This window comes from Capsicum annuum, chromosome 6 (genome assembly GCF_002878395.1).
Source record: "Capsicum annuum cultivar UCD-10X-F1 chromosome 6, UCD10Xv1.1, whole genome shotgun sequence".
In the NCBI taxonomy this organism is placed as follows: domain Eukaryota; kingdom Viridiplantae; phylum Streptophyta; class Magnoliopsida; order Solanales; family Solanaceae; genus Capsicum; species Capsicum annuum.
The window spans coordinates 186,355,943-186,372,722 of record NC_061116.1 but is presented as its reverse complement, the minus strand read 5'-3'; the positions used below and the strand labels follow the sequence as shown (position 1 = coordinate 186,372,722).

Sequence of the window (16,780 nt, the reverse complement as noted above, 5' to 3'; positions counted from 1 at the left end):
CAACGGTGGAGAGCACTTTGGGGCCAAATTTGGAGGAGTATATGAGAGAAGAACGCGAATGGAAGATAAATTCTGGAGTTATTATGAACTCCTTCAGAGAATTTGAAGGCAAGTACCTCAATTTGCTTGCCATTTATGCAGAGGATAATAAGTCATAGTGGTGTCTCGGTACATTACACATGCTGCTCGAACATGTATGCTCGACAAGCAAGATGCTAACCCAGTTAATATTCGTGTCATTTGGGGCAACTGCTATATTTCACAAGACCAAGTCAATGAACTCGCGCTTGGTTTAGAACAGAGTAATCACAAATTAATATAGTGATGCAATATTGAAACTAAAGAAATAACCATTAATCAACTACAACTTCATAACAATATCATTACCAAACCCAAATAATCAATTTGACCAACAACCATGAATTTTGATGAACCCATTTCTGTTTGTTCGTCAAACTTTTTCAAGGATCAACAATGGTGGATTCGAAATTCATTCTTCATTTTTGAATTTCATGAAAATTGAGGTTTAAGAAATAACAACCTATAAATTTTTGTTTTGCAAATTCTATACCCCTGTCTCATCTTAACATTTGGATTTTGTTGAATAGATTATATTTTGAAATTAAAAATAAAATTAAATAGATTTTTACATTTTTCTTTTAAAAAAACGAAATCACACATAGTTTCACGGTTTTCACCAACCACCAATAATTTGGTTCTCTGTGTGACCTCTACACTTTGGATGATATTTATTCCACCTTTAAAAAGTTTAGGAAACTAATAGGAATCCGATATAGATAAAATGTGACCCTAAAACTTCGATGTAGCCTTTTCCTTATTTAAATAATGCTTTTGATAGGAAAAAAAGAAAGGACAGGAAGAGAGCGTTTAGGCAAATGACGAGTTGCAATTGAAATTGACATAGGAGAATTACTGGAAGATGCTACTATTATTCCAAAATATTATTCAACTATACACTTCATCTAACCAAATTCAAGAATAATACATGCCACATTTACCATAAAAATCATGTTGATCGTTTTGTGATTGAGCTAGATCAGGAATATATTTTGCAAAGTCTTGATGAGCTTGAATGGTCAAGTCATCATCATCCCACAGATCACGATATATCACAGGCTGAGTCTTTATCTTATCTCTAGCGATAATCCACATTTGCTTTCTCCATTCTTCAGGCGGTGAAGATCCACACTCGGCAGCCAACCAATCTTCATAATCTAACTGTAAAAGTGAGGACGATCTCAAACAACAACAATAATAAACCCAGTGTGTTCCCACAAGTGGGACATGGGGAGGTAGAGCATACACAAATTTTACACCTACCTTTGAGACGGTAGAGAGGCTGTTCTGAAATCTCAATGAGGCAAGAACATGAAAATCATAAAATTTTTCAAAAAACTAGTTTAGTCACATGAAGACGCATACATTCCCCAACGCATTGGTACCAATTACCAGACAAGTTTGCTCACAATGTCAAGAGCTTACTATTCCTTAATTCTACATTTCTCAAAACTTTTCTCATATCTTGAATAACTAGGATGAAAATTGTTCCTTTGCGTATACCAAATGGTACCTTGACTCAAACCCAAGAAGGGCAAAAGGTGAAAGAAAATTTCAACCGATAAACAAGGTCTCTCAGGTTTTATACCTGAAAATCCAAATTGTGAGTGTACCGTTTTGGAATGCAAGAGGCATCCAAGGATGAATAGAATGCATCAATATCAGCATTCATATCTTCCTTCGAGGGGAGAGAAATTCGACCAGATAAAACACCAGCAATCCACTTGCTTTGTAATTCACAACGGGGGAACGCTGCTCCACGCTGGTGCAAACCAAAGTAAATGCTTCGATCATGTCCACCATGCAACTAAAGCTTAAACTGACATACCAAATCCCAAAACCAACTTATTTACCTTCCACGGCAGCCCAACAAATGAAAGACTCGGAGTGAAAGTTGGTGGGAAAATGTGCTTGTAAAGAGGCCCAACATGGTTATCATCCACAAAAACTATCCCATTAGTTTCAAGGAAAGGGAAATGATATTTGTACCTGAAAAAATTAAATAGCAACATTACTGATACTTCATCCTCCCATTCAGTTTCAAATTATTGTTGTAAGATCAGTTGGTAATCATTTTCTATTGTTCCTTCAATTTACTCTCCGACTCTGATTAAATGAAAGGCAAGTAATCTACCACATTTCTGCTGAATGTGTATGGGCATACCGCAGCACTCATAAATGATATTTGTTTTAGTAACAACCCATAAATCCCGTTTGGTTTTGTATCTGGATAGCTAGACTAACTTTTACTACCAAATTAGCAATAACTAGCCTGTACCTTAGTACTTATGGAGTCCATTCTGATCCTGATCCACTTTAGCGGCATATCAACATCTTTAGTAACTGGTTCCAATCATTTGATCATAACCTACCGTTATCATCCATTCCTCATTGGTACCTTGTTCGCCTCAACATTTACATGACACTTAAACAAGGCTACATAACGCCACCTCAGTTTCTTTCATTTTGTTTATGATTGGCGAAAGGAAAAAGATGGGTAATCAACTCATCCTGTGCAGTGTAGGATGATATCAGCATAGACTTTGGATCCGTCTTGAAAATTGACTCCACCATCTATACCAACAGCTTCAAGCTGCATTATTTAGTCAGTAAAAGTTTTTTCTAGTAACTCAAAGATTCAACATTATGGACAATCCCTCACAGCGTTACTCAAGTTATTAACAGCTTTACCATAGAGTGGAGCCAAAGATTTTCATATCCATTCTGCTTTTTGGGAGTACTCCCACTTAGAGCTGATCTAGAAGAGATGTGGACAGCTTTAGAAACTTTAGCAATTTCTCTGGAGATATCAATAGCACTTGCGGCATTCCCTATGACCACAATGACCTGCCAAACCATTGATCATATCCTCTGAATGCAATGCGAATGAAGAAGAAATGTTATGGCAGCTAGAAATGATTATCTTTCTTTTCTTTTTTCTTTTTTGTAATTAGCGTCTGCAATGATATATTTGTCAAAGCTTGATAAATGATATTATCAAGGATCTGACAATACAAAAGAAGTATACCTTATGGAGGTGATATACTTTCTTATCTAAGATCAGAGGGCTAAAGCCCACTGGCACAACAGGAATATGACCTCTTTTAGGATCCAAGGAAATCAAATTCGGTCACACAAAACTAGTTAAATATGGGAGAATATTTTCATGTCAAGCTATCTATCAACCAAACTAGAGATGGAAGGCGACATGTCAACAAGACAAACCACTGAAATAAGCAAGCAAGAACGTAACCTGACAACATTTTCTCCATATCATACATAGCCAGGCTACAATAAGTATAGAAGTACTTTATCTACACTGTTTCCTAAGATCAAGGACTACTATAGCTTTTAATATCCATGTGTATTTCCTTACACAAACAGGCAGATTATAAATTAACAAATGGTCTGCATTTTGAACTTGCATCCCTCGCTCTTCCAATGTTGTATGCAAAAGTATGAGTTGAACAATAGAACTGTCCAAAGAGTTTTGGTTATAGCAAATCCACACTTGCAGTTTGGCAATTTAGCTTAAACTAGGTAGGGCAATACATAATTGAAATAACTAGAAGCTACTTCAAAGTCATGTTGCTGCCCTACTAATTTAGAAACATTAAACTCTCAAGGATGCAGTGACATGACACATACTTGATCTCGAAAAGGCTCAGGTATCCGGTAATTGTGGCTGTGGATTTGCTTTCCTGGCCATACTTCGATTCCTAAAAAGGCAGAAGTCTGTGGTTAGAAACTTCCAATGCTGCATATTTTCATAGACAACTGAAAGGTTAGCAACATATGATTTCAGACATAGTGGGAAAAAAATCTGAAAGCTAAGGAAAGAACTAAATCAAAGTTTTATAAAATATGAATTATTCGCAAAACTTTCAAACAATGGGAAAACCAAAATATTCTTCATATGATAGCCTGGCAGAGACCAACGAAACAAAAATGATGTTTAATTGATCTTAAAATAGAAGAATTTAAAAGAATGGCTGAAACTTTTATAATGAAATTAAGACTGATCTTTTATCCCTATATTATTCACGCTTTGTCATGGAGACGTATCGACAACATAAAGAGAAAATATAAAGTGTTTCAATTCAGATAAGAATAGGAAACACATATTTCCTAGTTGAGCGCACAGGAAAAGCATGGCATTGTATATGTAACGCTGATGAAAAAGTTAATTTCGATCAGCCACAACTATAAAAACACCAAATCGCATAGACCTATTAGAACTTGGTTTGTATAAATGGATTACCAAATACTTGACATCTGTATATCAAATTTTGTTAAGAATAATGAAACTTCCATCAGTACATGATCTATTCCCTTGAAAGATCAATGCTGACCACAGGAGAAGTCTTAGGAGAAACAAAAAGTTAATCCATTTCTTTCTGTCTACCTAAACTTTGGTGGGTAAAGTTATCCGATACAGGGTGGAAGGACACAAGTGCACCACCGTTATTAAGAAAAGGGATGAGAGAAAGACAGCCAAACGATTAAAAGTGCAATAATTTGGTAATTTCAGGAAGCCTCATACCGAGCACGCCCTAAGTGGAAGAATTCTTCAGTCTTCCTAATGCCCTACAGACTTATGCTGTGGGAAGTGTGGATAACTAAACCCGATACGATTATTACAAATAAAAATTTGATGATCAAAACTTTAAATAGATTACCAGGAATATCATCAGCTATTCGTGGTTGAGTATGGCATCCATTACAGATCACTACAGCATCATATTCCTCTTCATTAACAAACACAACATCATCGCTCTCTCTTTTTCTTGAACAAACTTTCCATTTTCCATCCTCCAGAAACCCCACGTAACCAACTTCATTTCCAAATCTCACCAGTTCAATAAGCCCAAACTCCACGGCAAAATCATTCAGATAGTCCAACACTTCCTTATGACCCGGAAACCTTCTTGGGTCTCTGTCGGGCTTTTTTGTGGCGACAAAGGGGTAGTCACGAAAACCCATTATTTCCCGAGGAAGGTTTATCCGAAGTGGTGAATAAAGACTTGAATGAACAATTTTCCGGCTGGGGTCGACCCCCATTGGGTCGGAATCAGTGGCTGGATTGTATATCCATGTGCCTCCTACTTGATTTTCTCGCTCGAATACAACTACATTGTGGCCTTCACGTTGGAGTTCTCTGGCCGCAACGAGGCCTGCAGGACCAGCACCGATAACGGCAACGTTTTTGGGTGGATTTTGAGACATTGAAAAAGGCTGGAGTTGGTGATGAGATTGGCATATGTGCGCATGCAAAAAATAAGCATGGTTTGGTTTGAAGAACAGACAAATGTTGAATGATCATGAGTTGGTAGTAGTATTATTTTTGGGGTAAAGGACACAAATTGCCAGTTGCCACGAACTGGTTTTGATATTTCCATAGCTATTTAAGCCTTTTGCAGCTGCCGTCTTTTTTTATTTTTTTTTAAATATATATATTGTTGCTCCACTTTATCTTTTTAAAATTTCTGTTAGTTCATTTTCTTTTTTGATTTGCTGATTATTTTCTTTTTTTGCTGCTTCAATTTTTTATGTCTTTTCCTTAACAGCATACAAACACACATTTTATAACTTATACATAATCTATACAATAATACAAATTTTATTCATGTCACATACGAATAAAATATATTCTATACAATAATTATATCGTTTTACACATATTTTATACAATCTTTACCTGCAATGATTATTTAAATGCATATTTCATATAATAATTATACAGTTTCTATACACATCTTATACATATACATATTTTATACAATAATAATACAGTTTCTATACATCGTATATAGTATATTATACAACAATGATACAGTTTTTATACACAACGTATATAGTATATTATACAACTATTATACAGTTTCTATGCACATTGTATATAGTATATAAACCATAATGATACAATTCCTAGATCATATTGACACAATTCTTATATCATATTGATACAGTCCCTGTATCATATTAGTACACTCTTTATATCATATTGATACAATCTATATATAATATTGATACAATCCCGGCTGATTATTTTATAAATTAGTTTGGGCCGACTGGACTCTCCATGTCCAATAGCCCAAATATGAGTCATTTATTTTTAGATGTATGAAGCAAAAAGAAAAAAAGAAAAAATTACCAAAATACACAACATAAGTTTCTAAACTTCTAGAAATCCCCTACTTCTAAAAAATTACTTAAATCCCAACATTTCATAATTTTTGATAAAGTTGAGATACAAGTTAAAACACCCAACTACAAAGTCGATTCTTTACCAAAAATAACCCACTTCTCCCTCTCTGTACTCCGTAATTTTTTAACACCCCAACTTAGGAAGAAGTCCCACATTGGCAAAACACAGGAGGGATGTTGGGTATATAAGTAAGCAAGCCTTACTCCCCAGTGATGCGTTTTAAAGCCATGTGGGCCTGGGCCCAAAACAGACAATATCACTAGTGGGTTGGGAAGTTACAGGGGTGTCTCGGGCCTTAATGGCTCGGGATGTCCGTCGCGGCCAGGGCTTCGGCTCGGGTCGTGACAAAATGGTATCAAAGTCGCTCTTGTGTCATCCTTATCGATGTGGGTCAGAGTTCAAACTGAGTGTAGGCAAATCCTGGTAAGAAGGGACAAACCTTAGTCTTGAGTGTAGGCAAATCCCATTAGGTGGGGCAAACCTTAGCGATGACGCTGAGTCCATAAGAGGGTGTATGTAACACCCCAACTTAGGAAAGAGTCCCACATCAGCAAAACACAAGAGAGATGTTGGGTATATAAGTAAGCAATCCTTACTCCCTAGTGATGCGTTTTAAAGCCGTGTGGGCTTGGGCCCAAAGTGGACAATATCACTAGTGGGTTGGGGAGTTACAGGGGTGTCTCGGCCCTTAATAATTCGGGATGTCCGTCACGGCCAGGGCCTCGGCTCGGATCGTGACAAATTTATGGAGCGGTTTCTATCCAACTTCTTCATTCAATTCAACACTTTGAAGCAAGGTAATTTCCCTCCCTAAAATCCGCTTCAATTTCTTCTAATCATTTTTACGTTTTTTTTTTTTTTTAATTTTATTTTGCGCCTAATTTTACAAAGTAAAATTTGGGTGATTTGGTTGAGTAATTTCTTCAATTAATTATTTTTTAGGCTTCATTGTTTGAATTGCCATTATGAATAGAAATTTGGGACCTTCCTTTAGTCTTGGGGTTTCTCAATTAGAAAGTATCAAAAAATCTCATGAAGTTGTTAACTTCGTTTCCAGAAACTTTGATTATGAATTTGTTGAATTTGATGAAAATAGATCAAAGCATAGAAACGATCCCCAAATTATGAAGAAGTTGCGGAAAAAACATTCTAAGAAGGACAAGAAAAAAGAAAGCGATTCTTAGAAAAGGGGATCCAACAGTCCTGAAAGTAAAGCTCCCGCCAAGAGAAGAAGAATTGTCAAAGCAATTTTCAGAGATAACTTCCCAAGGTAATTTCATGTTCAAATCTATTGAATGTAAGATCGAGATACATATTTTGGGTTGCATGATATGTTTAGAATTTCATTATTTATCTATTTTTTTGTTGCTTAGTTATTTGTATCTTGTGTGTTTTATGTTTTATTGAAATTAATATAACAAAAGATACAAGTTCATAAGTACATAGATACATGTTAACTGGACTTGTATCTGTGAGTGATTATTAATTCTTTGATTTGTATCTAGTTTTGTTCAATTTTATTTAAAGTCTAAATATAATAGATAAATGTTTTTATTTCTAAGATACATGTTGTAATAACTTGTATCTGTGACTTACTGTTAATGCTTTGATATGTTTCTTGTGTTGTTTAAATGATATTGAAAGTAGAATTACACAGGATATATTTTTTCACGATGAGATACATGTTGTAGAGATTAAAGATCCATTTGTATAATCTTGTATCTAATGTATTATGTTCTTAGTGCTTTTGTATATATTGTACTGTCTTAGAGTAAACTTGTTGCATCTCAAATAATTTTTTTATTTTTTTTATTTTTAGAGATTGAATTACGTAATTAAGGAAATTCCACTCATTCTCTTAGATTTGTAAGTTCGTGCAACTTAAGATTTAAGGATGAAATTGAAGAAGTAGTCAACCAAGAAGTTTTAGAATTATTTGAGAAGACCATTTTCGGATGTTATCTCAACATATCCCTTTCCAACTATAATGGACAAATAACAAATGTCTTCTTATGCTCGAGATCAAGCAACCAAATTAAGAAGAAATAAATGTGTTTGTCAAAGGCCAGATTCTTAGATTTTTCATATATGAATATGCTTTGATAATTGGCTTAAACTGTTGTGGCAATGTTGATGATTTCAAATACGAATATTCTTCTCTGAGTCGGCTAATGAAAGGGTATTTTCCCCGATCAAAGAATGGAGTTGATAAGGAGGCATTAGTGGACCATTTTCTGAAAGAAAATTTTGAAAACAAAGAGGATGTCCTTCAGACGAAAATTCTATACTTCATCCACACCTTCATCTACTTACAACTGAATGCTTGTCCCATTCTATTTTTTGATTTTAAAATGGTTGAAGATGGAAAATATAATTTTTTTCTTTGGGGTAAAGTGTCTTTCTCCAAGTTGATGGCCTCAGTTAGGCAAGAATTTTTCGTAGAGAAGAAGCTTTATAGGTTGGGTGGCATCCCTCAGATTCTAAATGTGTGGATGTTTGAACTATGTTCAAATATTGATGTCAAATTTGCTGTGAAAAAGGGTAATAATATACCTCGTGTATTGAATTCGAGGGTTATTACAGTCCGACCTCAGTATTATTAGTTTATGACCAAAATGTTTAGCAAGGTATGATGCTGATTGAATTTTTTTCATACATTGCGTTATATTTTTTTTAATTTTTTATCGTAATTATTTTTAATGTATAAATTTTTTGTACGTAGTGTTCATATTTCAACATGGTTCTGAATGCGGAGGAGCTAGAAAAACTTGAATTGCCACCAAATGCATCTGATCACCCTGGTACATCTTCAATGCCATCAACTGAAAATTCTGAGCAGAGGAGTTACCAAGTCAATTTACCCATGTTTCCATGGATCATGATAATTTTGATGACTTTAGTACGACACCTCTATAATTTTTGATGAGAAAGTCGATACACATATCGGGTACAGTATCTGCACATCTGTCAAGGAGTGGAAAGGATATTCTTGTAGAAAGAAGATCAGAAAATAAAGAACAAAGTTAGACTCGGGCCTCAAAAGAAAAATAGACTGAAGGTATTTCCATATCACATATATTATAGTATTTTCATGATGAAAATGTTTTTACATTGTGTTCTTTTTATACTTAACAAATAGAAAATAAAGAACAAAGTTAGACTCGGGCCTCAAAAGGAAAATAGACAGAAGGTATTTCCATATCACATCTATTATAGTATTTTCATAATGAAAATGTCTTTACATTGTATTCTTTTTATACTTAACAAATACTGGGCAATCCGACAGATGCAGAACAAAAGAGTAAAGAGATTGATGACTCTATACGCACAAACAGGAAAGAGCTTTTAATTAAAGCGGACTTAGATTCATTAGAGTCCAATATAAAGATATATGTGAAGACATACGTAAGACTCTATTTTGTTAACCCATATAAATTTTTGGTTAGTATACTGTATAGCTAATAAACTACACATATATATTAGATTGATATGAAATTCAGCGATTAGGAGCATGTGATGAATGACAGATTCACTGATGTTTTAAAATCATTGCAGTTAAAAAATGAGACTGTTAAGAAGGTAACATAATTTTAAACAACATATATTTAGTAATAAATATATTCAATTTATTCTTTCTACTATTCCATATGTTGCAGGAAAATGTTACAAAAGAAATCCACAAAGAGGGTCATCAATCAGATGATGTTGCTGATTTTGAAGGCAATAGTGATCCCGTCAGTCTGAATTTTGTCATGGAAAAGACACATAAAATGGAGGTGTTCATGGATACATATTTATCATTTTATAACTCATATACTGTTTGAATATCTTAATGTTTACTGACATTTTTTAAGTGTTATCTATTGTTTCATATAATTTATACTAATGTTCTACAATAGATCCGGCAAGACGGTGATTCTTCAGAAAATATTGTTCATGTTGCGGGACTCAGTTGTACAAACAGTCCAGTGAAAGAAATGGATAAATCAGTTGAAATGAAAAAGGATAAAGTTAACCAAGCACCATCACCTTTCATAAGTTGTGAACAACAAGAAAAGATAATTAACTTTGATTATGTGTTTTGTAATTGACATGGCCATATTTGCATTTACATTATGATAAAATGTTAACTACATGTAATAGGTTTGTGTCTGTCTGGAATTTTATAATATTTTAAAAAAAGTTAAATTTTTTAATAAATACTAGCATACATGTCGTTATATATGTAGTTTTTAATATTGCTTATACTTTGATTTGTATGTAGTGTTGTTTGAACTTTACGGAAAACCTTATTACAACAGATACAAGTTTATTAGTACCTAGATACATGTTGTGCTAGTTTGTATCTATGACTTACTGTCATGGCTTTGAATTGAATGTACTGCAATTGTATTGGTATTGAAATTCGTATTACACAAGACACATATTTTTCTTATTAGATATATGTTTTTAAGCTTATAGATACGTTTGTATTATCTTGTATCTAAAGCATGATGTTCTTAGAGTTTTTGTATATATTGTACTGCATTAATGTACATGTGTTGCACTCAACTAATTCGATAATTTTTTTTGTTTTACGTAATTAACTTTCATTAAGTGTTTTGTAATGAACATGACCTTTTTTAAGTTTACTTTACAATAAAATGTTGACTAAGACATATATGTAATATGTTTGTGTCTGTCTAATAGTGTTAATCAATGAAAGATACATATTTTTACCTTTTGTATTTAATTTAGCATTTATGTATGTAGTACAGTATCAGTAATTCAGTTGTAACAATATAATTCAGTAAAAATAAAATTACTGATAGTTATGGAATATTTGTTACTTTTTGAAATCATATTCAAGATGATGTAATTGAGAAACTGAGTGACATTGCTGTTGAAAAATGAAATCAATTGATACTGTTTTTCCAGTTTAAGAGAACGAAATGGCATTGACAATTTACAAGCCTCCACCAACAACTCCTGATGAGTATATGATTAGTGACCCCGCAATTGTGTTTGCCTTTCCTACATCAAAAAAGACCGTGTCAGGAGTTAAAAAGATACCCGCACAATTAAATATGAAGCCATCAAATATTTTTCGTTCACCTTTTCCGACCCATTTTGGATCAAGTATAAAAGAAAGGAAAAAATTTTCTTCTACAAAGCAAATAAAATATTCATTTGAAGGTTATGACATTAATGGGAATTCACCAAATGTAGAGATTGAAGTTTTTGAAGAATGGATTAAAGAAGGCCTTTATAGGCAACATATAAAAAAGTACATACACAAATTTCTTATTATAAATTCAAAACTGATATGTTTTTTATTATTATTTTTTTAAATGTACTGTACTGTTATGTTTTAGGAAAGATAAGGACGATTGCTATAAGGTTAAATGTTAAAATCTTGAATTTCGTCAGCTTGATTTCGTAGTTGCTTTTTCAAAATACAAGAACTGATTCTACCTGATGTATCAACAAAACAAACGTTAGAAAGATGAGATATTTTCATAATGTATATTCAAAATCTAAAAATGCGACGTCTTGAAATAACATTTTCATTGACATATACATTTCGGACGTTATGACATATAACATGTATTAATTTCTATAACATGATGATTTTTGATTGACTAAATAAGTTAGATGATATCTTTAATATAAAAATCATGGAACCAACTTGTTTCTAGCAAATTTGATTATCTGTTGTAGTCTTAATGTTGGTTTTTTCTTCAGTTCTTATCCTGTATAATATACATAATGTAAAAAATTGTATCGTCATATATTATGATGTATCTAAGTCAAATGTTGATCTTTCATAGCCCATGTAGAAAAAGTTATCACAGACATAAGAAAAGAGGATCACCACTTATGGTAATTTACTGGTTCACTCTTACATATAAATTTATGTATGTAAAGAGAGATTGTGATGTCACTTAGTCTTAGTTATGTAGCTTGGGAGATAATAGCTTTCCAGTAAAACTAATCAAGATGTTCACAGACTATTTCGAACTCCATGTTATATCCAAAAAAAATAAAAAAGAAGTCATTATATTCTTAGATGTAGATATTTATGTTAGTGTTCAATTATGACACGAAGGAAACGAAGTAACAAAATTTAAAACATATACTACATACATTTCTATAATTAGCACAGACAGAGTAAAAGTTCTCCTATAAATAATTTTCACTAAAACTTGAACTGATAACACACCGACAAAAAAAAGATAAGTTACAAGTATGTTATAAAAAGTTAAATATATTGATAATGTAAAATATTTTTACATTATTTGTTTATAAAAGTTAATTTAATCTTAAATCCTTAGATGAGGAGCTCCTGTGCATCCTAAATTCTGCACATGATCAGACAGTAGCTAGACTAGCCCCCATTTTGTATTAGATACATAATAACAAAACATGTATCTTTTTGTAGTAATATGTATCTTGTTCATTATCTGAAGCAATTGTCTATTACCTGCATTAATCACATTAGATACATAAAATATTTAATTTGTACCTCTTTCAGTTTTAATGATTACGGTAGGTTGAAGTAACATATATTTCATTTGTTTGTAATTTGAACAGAATCTGGATGTCATCATGTACTACTTGAGGAAGAAGTACAAGAACAAGAATTTTTCAAGCAAGAGATATACTACCACAGATTGCTTTTTCAAAGCGTACATCGATAAGGCTTATTTGAATTACTATGATGCCGACACTAGTAAGGATCTTGCCACACAAAATGCATCTGCAAAGACTGATGAGGTTGCTGATATAGAGATGGCATTGATTAACACCATCAAGGGATTCAGTTCACCCGCAAGTCAGCCTTGACATTTGGTTGATGAGGTCTTTATCCCAATTAACTGTGATGGTGCCTTTCACTGGATATTGATAGTCATTGCATTAAATAATCAATGCATTTGTGTGTACGATTTAATGGCCTCTTCACAAAAAAGAACACAAACAAGTGAGATTGAAAAGTTGGTTGTAATGATTCCTACTTATCTTTAGTACAATAACTTTTTTGAGCAAATGGTACCAACTAACTGGACTGTACTGGCATCCTACAATGGAAAGACCGGACGTGATCCATTTCAAGTGAAATACGTATCTGAAATAGCACAACAAGAAAGTGGAAGTTTGTACGTATTACATTACTTTTTGAGATGGTTTCATTAGCTTATAATTTTATATTGGTTTTTCTAATTAAATTTCTAATTTTTATGCAGGGATTGTGGTGTATTTGTAGCTGTATATACTGAGTATCTAATCGAAAGATTAGACATTTCATCTTCAAAAATTGATGCTCACTACCATCGTCTGAGATATGTTAGTCTTTTGTGCAAGTACGGATCTATAAAAGCAGAGAATGGATACTTTAGTGAGAATGATGATCCACAAAGGCCAAGGATGAAGTTCACACCGAAAGAAATCAATCATGTTTTGTGAATTTAGTAGTTGTTGATTTTTCGGCTAGTAGACTATTAAAAACGTTGTTGATGATATAAACTTTGATTATGTTAGTAGTGTTTAGACAAGCATACATTAAGTTTTTTTAATGAATAATTACTTATATTTGCATTAACATTATAACGTAATGCTAAATAACATAAAGATATATTTATGTTATCGTTATAATATTTTTTCCACACAATATACTGACATTGTATTGAATACATGTTTTACTGTATTTTATAATTTTATGTATATAAAATAAAGAAAGATATATTACAATATAGGTATTAACCATCACAACGTTGCCGTATTATGTATCTATAACAGTTTTTTGTTATAGATAGTTCATGTTGTCTCTTACATGCATACCAAATTATATCATAACTCAATAGAACTAAGTTTTAAAGATATTAGCCTATTACATTTTACATGTGAAACAAATCATTAGATCTTGTATCTATAACTTTATATGAGATACATCTTCTTAAATTGTATGTATCTATTATAAGGAAACTGTTTTACTATATAATCATAGTAACCAACAAATTATTATATTTTTATGTATCTCAAATCCTTTTTATTAATCGAAAAAGATGTTTGACTATAACTTGTATAACAAATTCTAGCAGAACTTATATTACTAAATCTTAATAATATTGACAAATTATATTTTACAAACGATACATATCTGTTAAAATTGAATCTATAAATTTAATGGAGATACATACTATAAGAATATATCTATTTTCTATCGTTCACTATGGCAGAACTACTAATAGAATGTATAATAATATTGTCAGTTCAATATATCTAAATTTTTATTTTATATGTCATGAAAAAATACACCATCAAAACATATATAACTAAATAACAAATTAACAAAGAATGCTATCTATTTTGGTAAATGTCTTTTTCTAAATTTCATAAAAAATCAAGAATCTCATCAACTAAAATATTGAACAAAATAGATAAAAAATCCAGCAACATTCCAAGGAGCTATTCAACATTATTCATTAGTCAATTACATTTGTCACTCCTCCTTTGGAAAGAAGTTGCAAGTGCGCCTGTTGTGACCTTCATAACCACATCTCCTACAATAATTACTGCTCGATGTCATTGTTTCACTTGATTTCTTGTGCCTGTTTTTCTTTGGCCTTCCAGGTTGACGTTTGTATTTAGGTAGTAATACTACTTCATCTATAACTTCTTATGGAACAATCCAGTTTTTCTTATCGGGCATTGAAAACATCGATTGTTTATACGTCTTTCTTAATGTTTCAAGTAATACTCAGAGCAATAAGGCTTCATATCAACTACATGATTGCTTATTAGAACTGCAATTGCGTGTTCACATGTTATCTCATCCAATTGGAATCTCCCGCAACTACAAGTCTTCCTATCAAGACATACTACTTTCTGCCTTCATCGTAAATCAAATAAACATATGTTGATAACGTACTAACCTACAAGATTAAACATTATATGTTAAGACATAGATACATCTTGCTCTTATTTATAATATATTTGTATCAGTTAAAAAAAACAAACTGATGCATTTACTGTAACATTTTACTGAAATAAATTTTTAAAATATATACTACAATAATATCAAACAAACATTATATAATATGTAAAAAAAATTAAACATATAAACTCACCTTAAGCCTTGAAGATCTTGAAGTATTTAGCTAAAGAATTCCTTCGAATCTACTACCCAGTGATGTGTTTGAATAAGATGTTCTTTCTCTATTCTTACAGTTCCATTTTTCAAATAATTTTCTGACCTCTTCCAGAAATTCAATTATCGACAACTCACGTGCTTGCTTCAGCTTACCATTTATACACTCCGCTATGTTAGAGATCATCATTCTATCTCTATTGACAGGTGCATACACTCGTGCTCACTTTTCAAATCCAGCAACCTTAAGATAAGACTTTACCCTCTGATCAATCTTCCCAACTTGATTCCAAAAAAATTCAAATTCATATTTACGGTATGCCTTCGCCATAGCATAGTAATATCACTAAGTCTATCTTTACTCTTTCTGAAGTTTGTGCAAATATTCTTCCACAAGTGCCAAATGCATGCAAGGTGCGACACATTTGGATATACAATGTTGACAACCTTTATTATGCTTTCATGACGTCGGACACAATACACATACTGTCGCGATCTCCAAAAGCAATTCTGAAATTCTTGAAAACCAAGTCCACGAATTGTCATTTTCACTATCAACAATACCATACGCAAGCAGCAGAATGCGTCCTACAATTTCGATAATAAAAATCAATTAAGCTAATACATGCCAACTATTTTTCAACTAAAAAAAATACTAATTATTATCAAAATGACAATACAAAATAACTGTACTTAAAAATAACTATTAATTACCTGTTCCTTCAAGAGTGCTTGCAGAAACAAATGTACCTTTATATGCTTCAGTCAAATGCGCACCATCAACAACAACTACAGGCCTGCAATAATCGAATCCATTCTTCAGAGGTTACAATGCAACGAACAAATACACAAATTTATTATCTTCCGCTTTATGAATTTTAATATCTAAACTGGATATACCGAGTTTAACATGTGTATATATCTTGCCATTTGTCGATAACCATCCGCAGGTTTCCTCCTTAACATCTCAACCGGACGTTCTTTAGCCCTCCAAACCTTCTGATAGTTAATATCTACACCGAAAGTATTTTTAATATCTTTGATTCTATCATTTGGAGTGTGTATTCTCTTATAATTAATAAGTTTTGGAGCAATAAAACCACTAACAAACCCAACTGTAGCTTGAAGCTGAGTAAAAACTCGATCTTTCAACGGGCAAGTATGCACATCTTGAAAAGTTCTAACTTTAAAAAATTCAGTCCCGCACTGACATGATGCTTTAAATGTCCAAACACGATCCTCAGAACAACATCGTAAGACATAACTGAATAAATGAAAACAAAACTTCAACTTTTTAACTTTCAGTTACTTTCAAACTCTATATATAGACATGAATATATTCACCGAGATACATAATTAGACATCAA

At 32.5% G+C, this 16,780-nt stretch overlaps 1 protein-coding gene across 2 annotated transcripts; it reads right to left on the bottom strand.

The window, feature by feature from the left end:
* Nucleotides 1-930: 930 nt before the first annotated feature.
* LOC107872875 (flavin-containing monooxygenase FMO GS-OX-like 3) lies at nucleotides 931-5,495 on the bottom strand. 2 transcript variants are annotated; one of them, XM_047414992.1, is made up of 7 exons: nucleotides 4,758-5,495; nucleotides 3,727-3,797; nucleotides 2,770-2,925; nucleotides 2,589-2,671; nucleotides 1,932-2,067; nucleotides 1,667-1,840; nucleotides 931-1,239 (listed from the first exon to the last, which is right to left on the bottom strand). In XM_047414992.1, exons 1-7 carry the CDS (start codon nucleotides 5,302-5,304, stop codon nucleotides 994-996), a joined length of 1,413 nt encoding a protein of 470 aa, XP_047270948.1. In that variant the 5' UTR covers nucleotides 5,305-5,495; the 3' UTR covers nucleotides 931-993. The 2 variants fall into 2 exon arrangements, with proteins under 2 accessions (XP_047270948.1, XP_047270949.1); XM_047414993.1 differs by having other exon boundaries at nucleotides 1,101-1,840.
* Between the last annotated feature and the right edge of the window lie 11,285 nt (nucleotides 5,496-16,780).